The following is a 15,359-nucleotide window of genomic DNA, read 5'->3' on the forward strand; positions in this document are numbered from 1 at the left end:
TCCTGAACTTCAGACATAGCCTGTTAGCCTCTCTAGAGAGAGCAAACTTTGTAGGTCTAAGTTGATTAGATACAAGGCTTTTAACAAAACAGAGGGGAGGGAAGACACTAGTCTGCAGTGTTGCCGTTAACAAAAAACACAAAAGTGAAGTTAGTTATAAAAAAGTATCAACTGAAGCAATAGGAAAAAGGAACATATGTACAATTTTCTATATTTACAAAACAAAAAAAACAACTCCTCATTTTGAGATTGGAAGTATTGATCACTTTTTCTTTTAAAAAAAAAACACTAAAAAGTCTTAAAACACATGGCTTTACAAGCTGCTGCTCAGAAAATATACAACCCCAAGTTTGACTTTCATTTAAATACAAATGTACAAAATGTAAACTGAGACAATAGAGAAATTTACAAAACCTTTTCTTTAAAAATAATAAGGACGAAGTTCAGTTTCTAGTTAGGATGCAATTTTAAATACGTGCAAGTTGTCAGCTTCCAATTTTCTATTGCGGTATTGTACAATGTTGAGCCATAAGATCTCAAGTTCCACCCCCAAAAACAGACCTGAGAGTAAATGTCTTCATAAAATGAGAAGCTTCCCTAGATGGAACAGACAGGGGGGTAAACTTTCGGTGGTTAGAAACTGTTGATCTTCTAGCTCGATGGTGGGTGCTCTTCTCATCCTTGATGCTTGATCCTCTACCAGTGGAAGGATGTAATATCCATAAGCCAGAAAAAGCTAACTGCTCCCAGTAGAGTTTGAACTGACGTGATTGGAATTGATGTGATGATTTAAATTGGTCTTTGAGTTTGGAGAGCTCTTGGAATTGTTCTGATGCTGGAGAATTTTTTAAAAAATGGAAGAAAGATGTGAAAAAGTTAGTTTTTCCAAATCATTCTAGATGTATTTGTCTGCAATTTCCAGAAAATATAACTATTTGCCTGTGATGCTCTGTATTACATCTATCCATTTGATTGATATAAAGTGTGGCATAAAAAAGGGGATATCATAGAGGGATAGAAGAAAGAGGGGTAGAGAGGGTGGGAGAGAGGACTGGAGGGAAGGGGAGAAGGAAGGGAGGGAGTGTATCGGGAGAGAGGAGTGGTAGAGGGGGAGGGGAAGTAGGGTAGAGGGGAATGATGGAGGGAAGAAGGGAAGTTGGAGGGGGGCGAAAGAAAGGGTGTATGGAGGGTCGAAGAGGTACATTGGGTTTCTAGTTTTGGGGGTATTGCCGACAAGAGGAATAGCTGTGTTTATTGTTTAATGTTATATGGCCCCGGTTATGCACAGTATATATGTGACTGTACGAAAATGGAAATGGAAAAATAAAAACACATTTACAGGGAAAAAAAGGGGGGGGATATCACATTCTTTTAACTGCATGTCCATTTACTCTCTCACCCTCAACTCTCCTTAAGCCACTGGGTTCTGAGGAGACTTTTGTTTGGGTCAGGACTCTTGAGCTACTACAGTTTTACTATCTGGTAGAATGCAAAACATCAGCATCTAGCATCTTCTTATATACAAGAATGCTTCTAAATCTCCTATATACTAAACCTGATTGGCATTCATAGAATCTGCCAATGGTGGCCATTTGCAAAGTCTGCCTATTTGTCCTAGCACTATGGCACTAGACAAGTTTCTTAATGTGTCTTCTTAGTACATGTATGTTTTATGCAGTGGTGAAATTCAAATTTTTTTTACTACCGGTTCTCTGGTGGGCGTGGTAGGGGAAGGATACTGCAAATTCCCATTCCCGCCCCACTCTGGGGCCAGCCAGCCAGAGGTGGTATTTGCCAGTTCTCCGAACTATTCAAAATTTCCGCTATCGGTTCTCCAGAACCTGTCAGAAAGTGCTGAATTTCACCCCTGGTTTTATGACAAGCCATGTCTACCTTGCTAGTCAATTATAAATAGGTAACGGCTTATCCTTCCAAATGTTTTACAAACACACTGCCTTGGGTTCCAACTATGTCTTTCAGTAGAAGTGGGATTTCTTATACCATGCTCAGGCAATCAGTTTCATTTTTTGGTCAACAGTAATTATATATCAGGACCTAAGGCCTGAAGAAAAGGTGATGTTTTAGTTTCTAAATTCTCTTTCACTACAAATTTGCCCAAATCCATCATGAGTAGCTGCAAGCCAACATGACTTGAGGACACCAGCCTGGCAAAAGCTTGTTTTCATCCATCACTAGGCTATAAGGATAAATGCCATATCCAATGACACGATTTAGACATTTTGGAATATAGATAAAGATTATTGAGTATTTATTTAATAAAATATATATGCATTAGGAAAGGTTTAGAAACTCTTACCTGACGTTTAAATATTCGATGCAGCAATCCTTTCTTCGGTGGTTCTGGAGGATAGTTTTTGTTAAGGTCTGGTGAGATAGTACCATTTGGTCCAAATAAGTTTAGTTCTTTAAAACATTCTGTTTCTATCATCTAGCAAGATGAAAGAGAAAAATTATTTATTGGAACCCACAATGAAAACCAGGGGAAACTCTAGCCTTATTATATAGAATTCATCATTTATAAAGACTCAACAGAATACACCTAGATAGGAGGAAGGTTGCCTGCTCATTGGAAGATAATCAGTTTTCAAGTTACTGTAAATACAGAGGCAACCTGTAGATCTTGCCAGATTGAGCACTTTGCATCTATAAATATTCCATAAACAATTAGAAATGGACAGTCTTTGTTCTCTTTTTTTCACATGTGACATCTGGACTGAATTGCCTCTTATGTCTTTGGAATGTGTCACCTACTTCCTGAGAATCCAACTCTTACTACATTCCATCACATCAGGTGACCTTTGGTGAGTCACTCTCTCAACCTACCTTACTTATTGTGTGGGGGGGGGGGAAATATGAGAAAGGAGCATTATGTGCCATGATCAAGGCTCAGGATTCAGATTCTGAATCTAAAAAAGCTGCTCCACATGAGCATGTGGAATGTCAGCTTGATTAGACACCAAGCCCAAAGTCACATGAGGCTGATCAAAAACAGGCATCACATGGACATTGGAGCAGCCAGGTGATGATGATAAAGCCACTGAGTTTCTGCACCAGGAATGTAGAAAGGAGAGCAGAGTAATATTCTATGAGACTCCTTGCCAAGTAAAGGAGTAAATCACTTGATTAGTAACAACCAGCTACAGCCTAATTTAAGAGGAAGCCCTGACCCTTTGTTGGAAATAATCATTGGATTTATGGTTCTTGTGCAAATGTTCCAATGAATCTTGTTGAATAAGAAACCATCAACCTCTCACTTCTGGACTGGTTGATAATCCTGACCTGGCTCTTGGAATCTTGGGCTGAAATTGGACTATTCTTCTTAAAAAGCCAATCATTTGGACAAGTATTTGTGTGCTTTGCTACTATTATCTTTTGACCTTGAGCATACTGAATTACTACATGAACTGTGTGAGTCAGTACTGAAATCAGAAGCAGGACACGATGTGAATTTGAGCTCCTGAACCACATATAAGATATAAATCTAACATAAATGATTACAATAACATTCAGTATAACTAAAATCCTTTTTAAAAAGCAACTTAGAATGTCCTGAAACTTTCTCTAAATTTTGGACATCCTTCTCTACTGTCTTATCATTCCAGTCCAATTGCTATTTTCTTCAGCTTGCTCCGTCTGATACAAACCTTACATGTCCAAAATATTTCTTTATTAAGAGTAGGAAAAATGGTGAATCTACAAGTGACTTTCACCACATATTGGACGCAGCAAAACTAAACTAAATATTAGTTGGTCTTAATACCAATTAACTATCTCTTGCACATGAAAGCAATAATGTCTTTCATTACAGAAAGCTATCTTAGCTTTTTTATCATCAGGTAATTGTAGTCCTGTACGGAAAAAGATGATGTTTGAAATTTTAGAATTGCACATTTCGAAAGAATCATACAGTTACCTCATTTTGCCATGGGATAGATACAGAGCCTGTAGAAAACTTGGAATAGAAATCGTCATCTGTTTGGTCCAAGTTCACTCCCTTGACAGTGGAAAACTGCTCAATGTCCAACACATCTTTGCAGTACACTGCTCTTGGCTGCCCCAGCACAAAAAGAAAGAGTAAGAATCATGTAGCACCAATATGTGAATGGTACTATTTGAGGTCATTCAGAACATTACTTGCTTTGGGCAAACAGAAGTACAGAAAATCCATGCTCATGGGTCAAGTGAGTGGGTTGTCCAATACAATCTATGTCCCCCAGACCGATTGCTCTCCCTTGGATCTCTTGCTACTCTTCCACCCACCTTCCTCAGCACTTGTGTCCACTGCCTTCCTGCCCTTGCACTGACTTTCATCTACTGCCACTGCCCTTCATACACTCCATCTTTCCAAGTCTATCCAATCCTTCTAAGCCTATTCAGTTTCTCCAAGCTACTCATGCTAGTTTTGCCAACATTAGCTTGATCCTTCTGAGTTTGTCTGGTTCTCCTCTCAACAGCATTCATAAATCTATACCCTTCCTTCTTGAAGGCTGCATTTTCTTCAAAAGAAAAAAAATGTAACTGTTTTCTTTGGGAAAGAGAGTTATAGACCTGAGAATTTTTTTTTCTATAACAGGGTGCTCCAACATCATCATCATCATCATCATCATCATCATCATCATCATCATCATCATCATTTGGTTAATCTTTGATAAGATTCACAGCCTTTGGGGCTGGTTGGTAGCTCAACAGCTCGCGTCCTAACCAAGGACCTAGGAACTGTTAAGGTAACGTCGGAGGATATAAGCTGTTCCAAGTAGGGTGGTTTTTTGTGGAATCAGATTATTATATTATTATTATACAATTGTATCACAGCGGCCAGTTGTTTCGCTGGATTTGGCATTGGTTACTAGTCGGGCCCACCCAGGGGCCTAGGACATCGTAACGTATTTTCGTAATATGTGTGCAGATCCAAGCAGTGCGGCTTTTTGCATTTGACTGATGGTGATTTTGTCAATTTTTAACTGTTTTAAATGTAATTCCAGTGCTTTTGGAATAGCACCCAGTGTGCCAATTATCACTGGAATTACCACTGCTGGTTTGTGCCATAGTCGTTGAATTTCAATTTTTAAGTCCTGGTATTTTGCGATTTTTTCATGTTCCTTCTCAGCAACCCTGCTATCACCTGGTATTGCAATGTCTATGATTGTGACCTTATTTTTCTCAACCAGTGTGATGTCTGGTGTATTATGCGCCAGTATTTTGTCTGTTTGTATGCGAAAATCCCACAAGATCTTGACCATCTGATTTTCGGTGACTTTTTCAGGCTGTTGTTGTTGTTGTTGTTGTTATTATTAGTTAATCTTTGGTAAGATTTGGGGCTGGTTGGTAACTCAACAGCTCGAGTCCTAACCAAGGACCTAGGAACTGTTAAGGTAACGTCGGAGGATATAAGCTGTTCCAAGTAGGGTGGTTTTTTGTAGAATATTGTTATTATTATCATCATCATTATCATCATTATCATCATTATCATCATTATCATTATTATTTTAGAATCCTGTTTTCTTTTGGAAGAGTTAGAAGAATAGGGCTATCAGATCTGCAAAACACAACCAGAAGAGGGCAGCAAAAAGTTTTGAAATCTGTAACTGTAATTCTTTGCTGCCATCTTTTGGCCCCTTGTGTTTTTGCAACACTGATATGGTAGCTCTAGTCTAGACTCTAGAGAAAAAGCAGGCATGATTTGGAGGAGTAAGAGCAAGCCAAGATTTCCTTGAGAATGGCATACACATTGGCATCCTAAGAAAGCAGGGAACAAAGGAAAGGGAGGTGCAGTGTTGGGGACACCATATGGCAGGTGAATGAGTGATGCCATGCTGGGACTTTTGTGGCAAAAGCAGCTGAAGATATGCAGAGACGGTGCCTGCTGGGAACACCAGATACCATTCCAGTATGGTGCTCTGGAGGGCCCACCGCCTGCCTCCTTACCTGTATTGAGCCGATCGGGGCTTCCACACATGTGCATGGAGTGTACGGCACCTGTGCAACACTCCGCTGAGCAGCTGGAGCATTATGGGTCGTAAGTATGCATGCGCACGCTGTGTGCATGCTGTGCATGTGCATGTGGTGGACGCCCGGCCCCGTTCCGGTTGCAACGGGATCTGAAGCCCACCACTGGGCAGAGAGGGAACACACTAGTAAGAGGGAATGGAGACTGGGAGGCTAGCACTTAGGACATGCAGAGGTGAGAGTAAAGGCAGGTATGATACACCCCAACCTTGGCCTAATCACCATGCATCACCTTTCTCACATTCTTCTGGATTTTGCCATGGTTAAGACCAAAACAACTGAGATGTTTCAGCATTTGTTTCTGCTGAACTAACCCATCCAAAACCCATTTATTAGAAGACAAAAATATCAGGCTGTTCTTTGAAATTATCTCTATCATACCACAGGGATCTATACCCCTCCATCTTTTTTATGGGCTGTTGGATACACTCCAAAGAAGAAGAAGAAGAGAAAGAAGAAGAAGAAGAAGAAGAGAGAGAGGAGGAGGAGGGAGGAGGAGGAGGAGGGAGGAGGAGGAGGAGGAGAAGAACAGGAGGAGGAGGAGGAGGAGGAGGAGGAAGAAGAAGAAGAAGAGGAGGAGGAGGAGGAGGAGAAGAAGAAGAAGAAGAAGAGGAGGAGGAGGAAGAGGAAGAGGAGGAGGAGGAGAAAGAAGAAGAAGAAGAAGAGGAGGAGGAGGAAGAGGAGGAGGAGGAGGAAGAGGAGGAAAAAGAAGAAGAAGAAGAGGAGGAGGAGGAGGAAGAGGAGGAGGAGGAGGAGGAGGAGAAGAAGAAGAAGAAGAAGAAGAGGAGGAGGAGGAGGAGGAGGAGGAGGAGGAGGAGGAGGAAGAGGAGGAGGAGGAGGAGGAGGAGGAGGAGAAGGAGAAAGGAGAAGGAGAAGGAGAAGCAGCAGCAGCAGCACTGGGCTGCATCATCCTTAAAAATAAAATAGCTTTGGGGATATCTATGAACTCTATGGACTTTTTTAAAAAAAACAGATAATCTTGAAGCTGATGCTTTGCACTATGCTAGCTTCCACAGTAATTTTGTTTTAAATTAAAAGAATATTAATTTTTGATTTAAAATAAGGAAGGTATGAAGTTTGACTAGTATCAATTGAGGTGTCTGAACATTAGGGACCACTAACAAGGAGTAAGTTAACAACTGACATAACTTTTGAAAGCATGGCATAGATGAGGGAAGAAACCATCTGAAGAGAACAAGATGTGTAAGGCTGCCTATAAGGGCTTCATTCAAACACTGTTATGAAATTTCAACCAGTGATGGAGTCAAAATTATTAGACAAGGACACCCAAAGTCAAGATACGACCCTAACTCAAGGAAGATAGATTTCAACCATTATAAGTACAGATTCAACAGCTTCTCAAGGATGATAAGACTTCAACCGTTAAAAATACAGATTCAAGCGGTAGGTTATATATTCTGAAGTTCTACTTCAGCTCTCTAATTCTTTTTTAAGCCTCACTTACATCAGGGACGAAAGGGGGCTCCAGCATTCCTCTTTGGAGACGTTTGAAATTCATGCTCTTGAAAAATGGGTGGCTCTTTACTTCAGCTGCACCGTCCTGACATCCCAGCCTTTGTTTCACATCTTTGCTCAGCAGCTGAAAAGATGGCAAGACAATTATCAGAAAATATTGTTGAATCCTATTGCATGCAGAGAAAACCAAACATTCTCCTCTATATCGTAATGTGAGTAGTACTGATAAAAAATCATTTGCCATTCATACGTTACCACTTAATAAAAACAAAGCTAAATATGTGACAGTCCAGCATGTTTAGATGGGGTGCGGTGGCTCAGTGGCTAAGATGCTGAGCTTGTCAATCAGAAAGTTCGGCAGTTCAGCGGTTCGAATCCCTAGCGTTGCGTAATGGATTGAGCTCCCGTTACCTGTCCCAGCTTCTGCCAACCCAACAGTTCGAAAGCACGTAAAAATGCAAATAGGAAATAGGGACCACCTTTGGTGGGAAGGTAATAGTGTTCCGTGTGCCTTCGGTGTTTAGTCATGCCGGCCACATGATTACAGAGATGTTGTCAGCCTCTGCTTTGCTGTTGCTTCGGCTGACATGAAACAGGGAGGGAGGGCATGGTATTTGGGAGGGGTTACTCATTGTGCTGGAGGAAGGTTCTGGAGTTCAGCTGCCTGTCGGACTACGCATGCGTAGGAGATTCCCGCCAGGACTAACGGCACCGACATTCCATCTTTGTGATGCCTTTTGAAGTTATCTCACACCTGACACTTGAGAGAATTATGATTGGACTGTAACTGTGATGCCAAGGGGTGGGGAATGGGCTATTCTATATATCAATCGCTTTCGCGCCTAAATAATCAGACTTCGCTTCGCTATGCCTTTAATCATTTATAATTAGTAAAAGTACACTTGATTTCTACACATGGAGTCTCGTGGTCTTTCTTTCCTAATTATCTAATGGAGAGGTTCTGACAGATGTCTTTGCAAAGCGCAGCCTCTTCGGCTTTGTAACGGAGATGAGCACTGCCTCCTAGAGTCAGGAACGACTAGTACATATTGCGCGAGGGGAACCTTTACCTTTATCTCATGTTGGAAATGTAGGCATGTTATCTTTGGCATTTTACCCCTGAGATGAAAGTATTAAGTTACAATATATAGCTTAAAAAAAGTAACTGAAATTTGTGACAAGGTGAAAATGGTTCTCCTTTTGGAATTGGCAAAGCTGCAGCAAATCACTTTGTGGGTCAACTTATAATGAGGCCACTACTAGTGAGTCCTGTTGAGAAACTCCTGGTGGGTTCTGATTAGATATTATGCAGACAATAATTATACTAAGCTGCATTCTCCAAGTCCAATTAGAGTGATTGTTAAGGGATCTGTGATGGTATTACAATTCATAATTAATTAATTTGATATTATTGATATTATTCTAGTGTACTTTATTTCTTCTAGATTCCCCCCTCCCCAGTACTTCTCTTTTAAAAATTGCAATAACATCTTAAAAACCTTTTGATTATAATATTGAAAGCAGTGTTACAATGTCATATCACAGTCCCTGTCCTTTTGGAGCAGGTATACAATGTTGAGACACAAAATGTGTGTGCTTGTATCACAATACTGTGATGATGCTTTCTTCAGTTTGACCCCCATTTCACCCCCAATCCCCAGTAGACACTGCTAACTGACACTATTATCTTGTCTCGCCTTGAATATTAATTCATGCTGTAACCTAAACTATATATAATGTTATGATGAATATTCATTGTACAATGTGTCTATGAATATATTAAACAACTAAGGCAATATCCTTGCCTAAGTGTTGAAATTCACAAAGCTTTCTGTTAATTTTCATCTATTACTGCCATCATATACTGCTTTTACTGCAGTTGGCAAACTTTCTATATTTGCAAAAAGTTCCATTATTCAAGCATTTCCATTTTATCATACTTGACTTACTTTCTCACATTCTTACATTTCTAAGTGGCCTTCGGAAAAGCAGTACATACTATGCGACTGTACTTATCAAATTTTGTTTGATAATTTTGTGCTACTTGTGGCATCATTTTAATCAGAAGTCTAACGAACACCCCTCTGGTAAACTGAACAAATTTATCCTATAGGTTTGGGGGTTTTTTTGCATTAGTTTTGTTACCTTTCATTTTGTACAAGGGAACCATAATGTGTTCTTCCACTTGTCAGACACAGATGCAATCTTTACTCAGGTGCTAAATAAATCACACTGCACTTCATTGGCACCCATACCCATATTTCTGCTGCTACATTATCTATATTGTTTTTAAAGCTTTATGATTTCTTTTTCAGCATTTCGTTCTTGGACACTAACATTTATTTTTCATTATTCATTTATTCATTTCTGTCCCAGCCTCTGAAATCGTTCTTCTAGCACTCTTTCTCTCTTCAATTTCATCACCCTGCCCCTAATTCTTCACTTGTCTTTTTTCATGTTTTCATCCATTAATGATTTAAACCAAAACCAATCTTTGAGATATACAGATTCCTTTAGGCAAACAATTAATTAAACCTTTACATTTTCAAGCCTATAAATAGTCCAATCACTTTTTCTGCACTCTTATTTCATTCCCAATTATCTATTCATATGTCCCAGCAGAATGATTTTTCTTTAGACTTCCTTAATCAAGAAGTTGAATTGAACTGAATATTTTATTCGACTAAGTGTGATAAAGCACAAACAAATTTTGAGGAAAATTGCCCAAATTTGTGTAACTCTTGTCAAAGAATTTCTCTGGTTCTTTCATTTCATTATCCTTATTTGCATTACATTATATTATCATGCCAAGTATATACTATTTTACCTGTTTTTATTTCAGTTTTTTTCTTACTTGATAGAGAGGAAACGGCTAAAGGAATTTCACTGAGGAATATTAGAAACTAAAGTAGCTCAATGAATATGGGCTAGTAATGTCAAGCTTCATTCAGTAACAAAAATAAACTAAGGAAAAGATGATTGAACTCAACTGGACTCTCTTCTGAACAAACATATGTGGTTAGACTGTTAACTTCATTGATAAAAATGAGGAGGAAACAGATTAAAAGATTTTTCCAGAGGATGTTCAGCCTTTGTCCATTAGAGGGCAGCAATAGAAAAGTTAACATGAAATATTTGTATAACCTTGCAATTTAGAAATCATTAAAATAATGAATTTATGTAATTAGGCCGCAGAAACATATGTAATAGAAAGTTAACTGCAGTTGTTTCCTCCAATTGCTTAACCAGCTTGTTTTTACAAGCATTCTTCATTTTGAGGGAACAGAAGCAGGTAGATGCACACCAGCCAAGATTTGGCAAATGATCCTGGAAAATTCTCCAGCTAAAATGTTCCCAAGGCTGGACAAATCTAAATGAAAAGGGAACACTAATTACAGTATCCCCGGCACAGCATATTACTGAAGCATTTAGTTTACAAACACCGTTTACTGACGTTAGGAAACATCACAGGATTTTTTCAACAGTGAGCCTTGTTTCTGCAACTTGGATCTGGTTGCGCTTGGAAGCAACTGTGAACGCATTCAGTGCTTAAAAGCAGGCCTGGGTGGATGACACACGGCAAATGGAACAAACCTCTAAGATTTTCCTGCATGTGTCAATGTTGGCATCAAGGCACCCACAGTTTCAAGTCATGGTCATTTCGGAGGGTTTGCTGAACTGTGTTTTACCGGAGCACAACACCATTCTGAATATGGCAGCACAGGAAATTTATGTTTCTGGACTGATGCTAGTAAGAATCAAAAAAAGTCTAGGAAACTCCTTTGATTCAGGTTTATTTTTCCAACATGCTCATCACCGCCCTAAAAAATGAAGACTTTCATTGGTGAAATTAGTGGAGAGGGCCCTGTGGAGAGATCCTTTTTAATTTATTTCATTTTTATCCATACCGTTCAAGATCACAGCCGCCTTGCACTTTAACTCTGTGGCAACCTTATGAACTATGAAGTTCACCAGGTAGTTCCATCTTTTTACAACTGGTTCTGTGACTGTGGTTGGTGGGCATGGCATGACTTGGTGTGCATGGCTTGGTGGATGTGGCAGGGAAAAGATACTGTAAAATGTCCATTCCCTCCCCACTTCAAGGGAAGGTTACTGCAAAATCCCCATTTCCTCCTGATCAGCTGGGACTCTGGAGGCAGAGAATAGCCGGGGGAGAGCCCAGTCAGAGGTGTTATTTACTGGTTCTCCAAACTACTCAAAATTTCTGCTACTGGTTCTCCAGAACTGATCAGAACCTGCTGAATACCACCTCTGTATCTGGGTTTCCACAGGCCCAGCCCAAAATTGTAATCGATACTCTACACTGGTACTCGAGAATCCCTATGCAGGATAATTGAGTTAAACGTTGACCAGGATGAAATTTAATTTTAAAATAAAAATTTCCTCTCAGAAAACTTATAAAAGTTTTTTGTTGAAGAAAACATTATACAGATAGTAAACTGCTAAGAACAAGTAATGAATCATGTTATACTTATTACATAGTAAAGTCATTCACAACAGGTTTCATAACTGGAAAAACGTGGATGTAAAATATTTGCCTACTGGACTACACTATGCAAGGCTTAATGCTGGCTGGGAATTCTGGGAGTTGAAGTCCAGACATCTTCAAGTTGCCAAGGTTGAGAAACATTGTTAAGATCTGTAGGACAGTAGAACGGTCCAGTTCCCACAACTTCTGAAATAAAGGCAAGGCAAACTGATTCTTTACGGAAAAGAGATAACAGTGTAGGGCTTCTCAAACTTCATGGTGCTAACCATGAAGCTCAGAAAGTATATCTTCCTATGAAAAATTCTGTCAGAAAACCCTTGGACAGGGTCTCTTGAGTAGGACAGGGATTATGTTTTCCTTGGACAAACTGTAGTTTGGAACTGTAATTTCTGTTTTACAATTTTGTATATTCAAAATTCAATATCTGACAAACCAGGTGGTTGTAGACGGTACTCCCTGGTACGGGCGTACCGGAGCCTGCCTGGAGCACCGGGTACCATTCCAGTATGGTGCTTGGAGGGCCCCCCAGCCCGCTAGAGGTCCTTACCATATTTTTAAGTTTTCTGCACTTCCGCGCACGTGCATGGCATGTACAGCGCCTGCGCGGTGCTCTACCGAACAGCTAGAGCATCACGGAGGCTTGTGGAAGCGTCAATGCATGCGCACACCATGCACGTCCATGTGGGTGACGTACTGGTTGGAACGGAATCCAGAACCTACCACTGGAAACAACTCAATCCCGAGATCAGGATTTGCCTTCAACGGCTTTTGTCCTCTCAGCAGTAGTTCCTCTTACAGCTTCAACCTATTCCTGAGTATCTTGCAAGATAATCTATCCAATCAATACACTTTTGCCTAGCCCCACCTTCCCCCTTATTCTTCTTTCAACTTCTCCATGATGGATGACGTGCTGTGCCTGGTCTTCCATATTCTAGTATTCAGCCCAGTCTTCTAACATTAGATTTTCCTCCTCTCCAGGAATTGATGCCGAGCATGGTTGCATTCAGAGTATGCAGGTTCACTCCAGAATCCAGTATGATGTCCCAGGTTAATTCAAGTTCGTCATAGCAACTGACCAATGTTTTATAGTACAATTCCCCAAGAAAGGAATCCATTGAGAGCTATCCTTGGTGATCCTAGTCAAGAATGCCACAAGCCTACCAAGTGGTGCTCAGAAGTGATCTGGGACTGGGGCTACACAAATAAGGTCTGTCAAAGGAGGGTCCCAGCAAATGGATCCCAAGAAACGAAGGCAGCTTGCTTTGAATGGGAACAATATGACCTCCGTCATGACCTCGCATTCTGATGACTCCTAGTTAATGGTTTAATCTTTTTTAGGCAAGAAGTTCGAAACAGATCGGCATTTCCAAATAGTGGTGGAAAAGCTGCTTAGCGGTAAGTCTGAAATTTTTTTTTTTGAACTTTGTTATATTTATTTATACGCTTAAAGCAGCATCCATTAGTTGGCAGACTTTGCAACAGTAGCACATTTCTAAATGAGGCAATTCCAATACAACGAAGCCTGAAAAGTGGAAATCATTATAACCTCGTTTTGATAAAAACCAACAATAATAATAAATAAAGAAATACCTCTAGTCTCTCTCTGGTGGAAGAGTGGTTATAGATAATGAGCGTAAGATGCATTCAATCAATAACTCCCAAGATCAATGCCTTTCAACGATGTTTCATGTTCCCTTTGATACAATTGGGGATCGAGGTACCAGCTCAGTGGAGAAATCAATTTTTTTCCCTACCGGTTCTGCCTATAAATATATTTTATTCATTTTTCAGATTCCATTTGCAATCACTTATATACAGGGTATTTACTATAAGAAAAGAAAAAAAGAAAAAGGAAATAAAACGAACAAGTAAAAAGGAAACACAACTCATCATTCACAACCCCACCTAACCCTTCCATACTCCTTCCTTACTCCTCCCTCTTCTTTCCCTCTACCTCCCTCCTTGGTGTATGCCTTTATTCGAGTGTTAAATGAACCAAAAGAAAAAATAAAATAAAAGAAAGAAAAAACCACCGTATATAAGTACATTCTTATCTTATTAAGACTATTTTAACACCCCCCCACCCCCCCCCCACAAATCCCCATCCCCAATCCTCCCGACTTCCCAGGGCCCACACCTGGCACTACCTTCTGTCAAAATATCTTGTATACATATGGATTAAAAAATAAAGTAATATGTCAAAAGAAAGAAAAACAGAAAAAAAAGAAGAGAGAAAAAAAAAGAGAAAAGAAAAAAAGAAGAAAAAGAGAAAAAAGACCACTCTTTGTGTTGATCTCAGCCCCCCATCTTTATCTATACTTAAATAGTATAAATCATTCTATCTATATTTTATTCTCGTCTCTTACTTCTTTGCTATTTACCCCAACCTTCTATAGACTCTCCCGTTCCTCTTCCTAAACCTCATGATCCCTTCCGATAAGATTTAAGCTACGTGGTTCATGCCACATATTCAAATATGACTTTACAGAAGAGTAATCAAACTTTCCCTTCTAGTAAAATTTAAACAGCGTAAGTGATCTTTCTTAACCTCCTTTTCAAACAGTAATTCAAAATAGTCTAGCCAAGCTTCCCCTTCTTAGTAAAATTAAGCAGCGTAGATCAAATATTACTTTACACAGAAATCAATTTCTATCTTAAGAATTCCAACCGACTTTCTCTTCTGATAGGATTTAAATAACGTAGTTCATTCCACATGCATTTTACCCTCATCCCTTACTTGTCTAATATTTACCACTATCAAATTTATACTAGCATTTGTTTAAATCTAACTCAAAGCAATTTCAACCAACTTTCCCTTCTAATAAAATTTAAATAGCATGGACCGTTCCACATATTCAAACAATACTTTCAGCAAGAGTCAGTTAACCTTCTATTTTAAAGTAATCCCTTCTAACAAAGTTTAAACAACATAAATCATTCCGCATTCTTTTTACACTTATCTTAAGATAATCCCAACCGGCTTTCTGTTCTAATAAGCCCAACGTAAATCATTCCACTATATTTTACCCTCATCCCTTGCTTGTCTGATATTTACCACTATCAAATTTATGCTAATGTTAATTTAAAATCTAGCTCAAAGTAGTTTCACCCAGCTTTCCCTTCTAATAAAAATTAGTCCGCTTTTTCTACCGGAGAGAGGTCTCAAACCCCCATTCAGTCCTCAACTTGGCGAGTATTTTAAAATGTCTAAATTCTCGATCTCCGTTTTTCTGCTTCTCCGAGGGAGGAAGGGCTACCCCCTCCATCTTGCAGCCACATGGCCTGCCGTTTGCCTTCTCCTTCCGCTTGTCTCTCCTCTCTTCCAAGCGAGTCAGGAAGTCCCGCC

At 39.6% G+C, this 15,359-nt stretch overlaps 1 protein-coding gene across 1 annotated transcript in view; it reads right to left on the bottom strand.

Moving 5' to 3' along the window:
* Positions 1-214: 214 nt before the first annotated feature.
* The window catches only part of GRK5 (G protein-coupled receptor kinase 5), a 196,016-nt gene continuing 180,871 nt past the window's right edge, over positions 215-15,359 (bottom strand). The window contains 4 exon segments of the mRNA XM_032225719.1: positions 215-835; positions 2,318-2,449; positions 3,935-4,072; positions 7,493-7,627. Coding sequence (XP_032081610.1) covers positions 737-835; positions 2,318-2,449; positions 3,935-4,072; positions 7,493-7,627 — 504 coding nt within the window. The 3' untranslated portion in view covers positions 215-736.

Source organism: Thamnophis elegans, chromosome 10, assembly GCF_009769535.1.
Source record: "Thamnophis elegans isolate rThaEle1 chromosome 10, rThaEle1.pri, whole genome shotgun sequence".
Classification (NCBI taxonomy): Eukaryota; Metazoa; Chordata; class Lepidosauria; order Squamata; family Colubridae; genus Thamnophis; species Thamnophis elegans.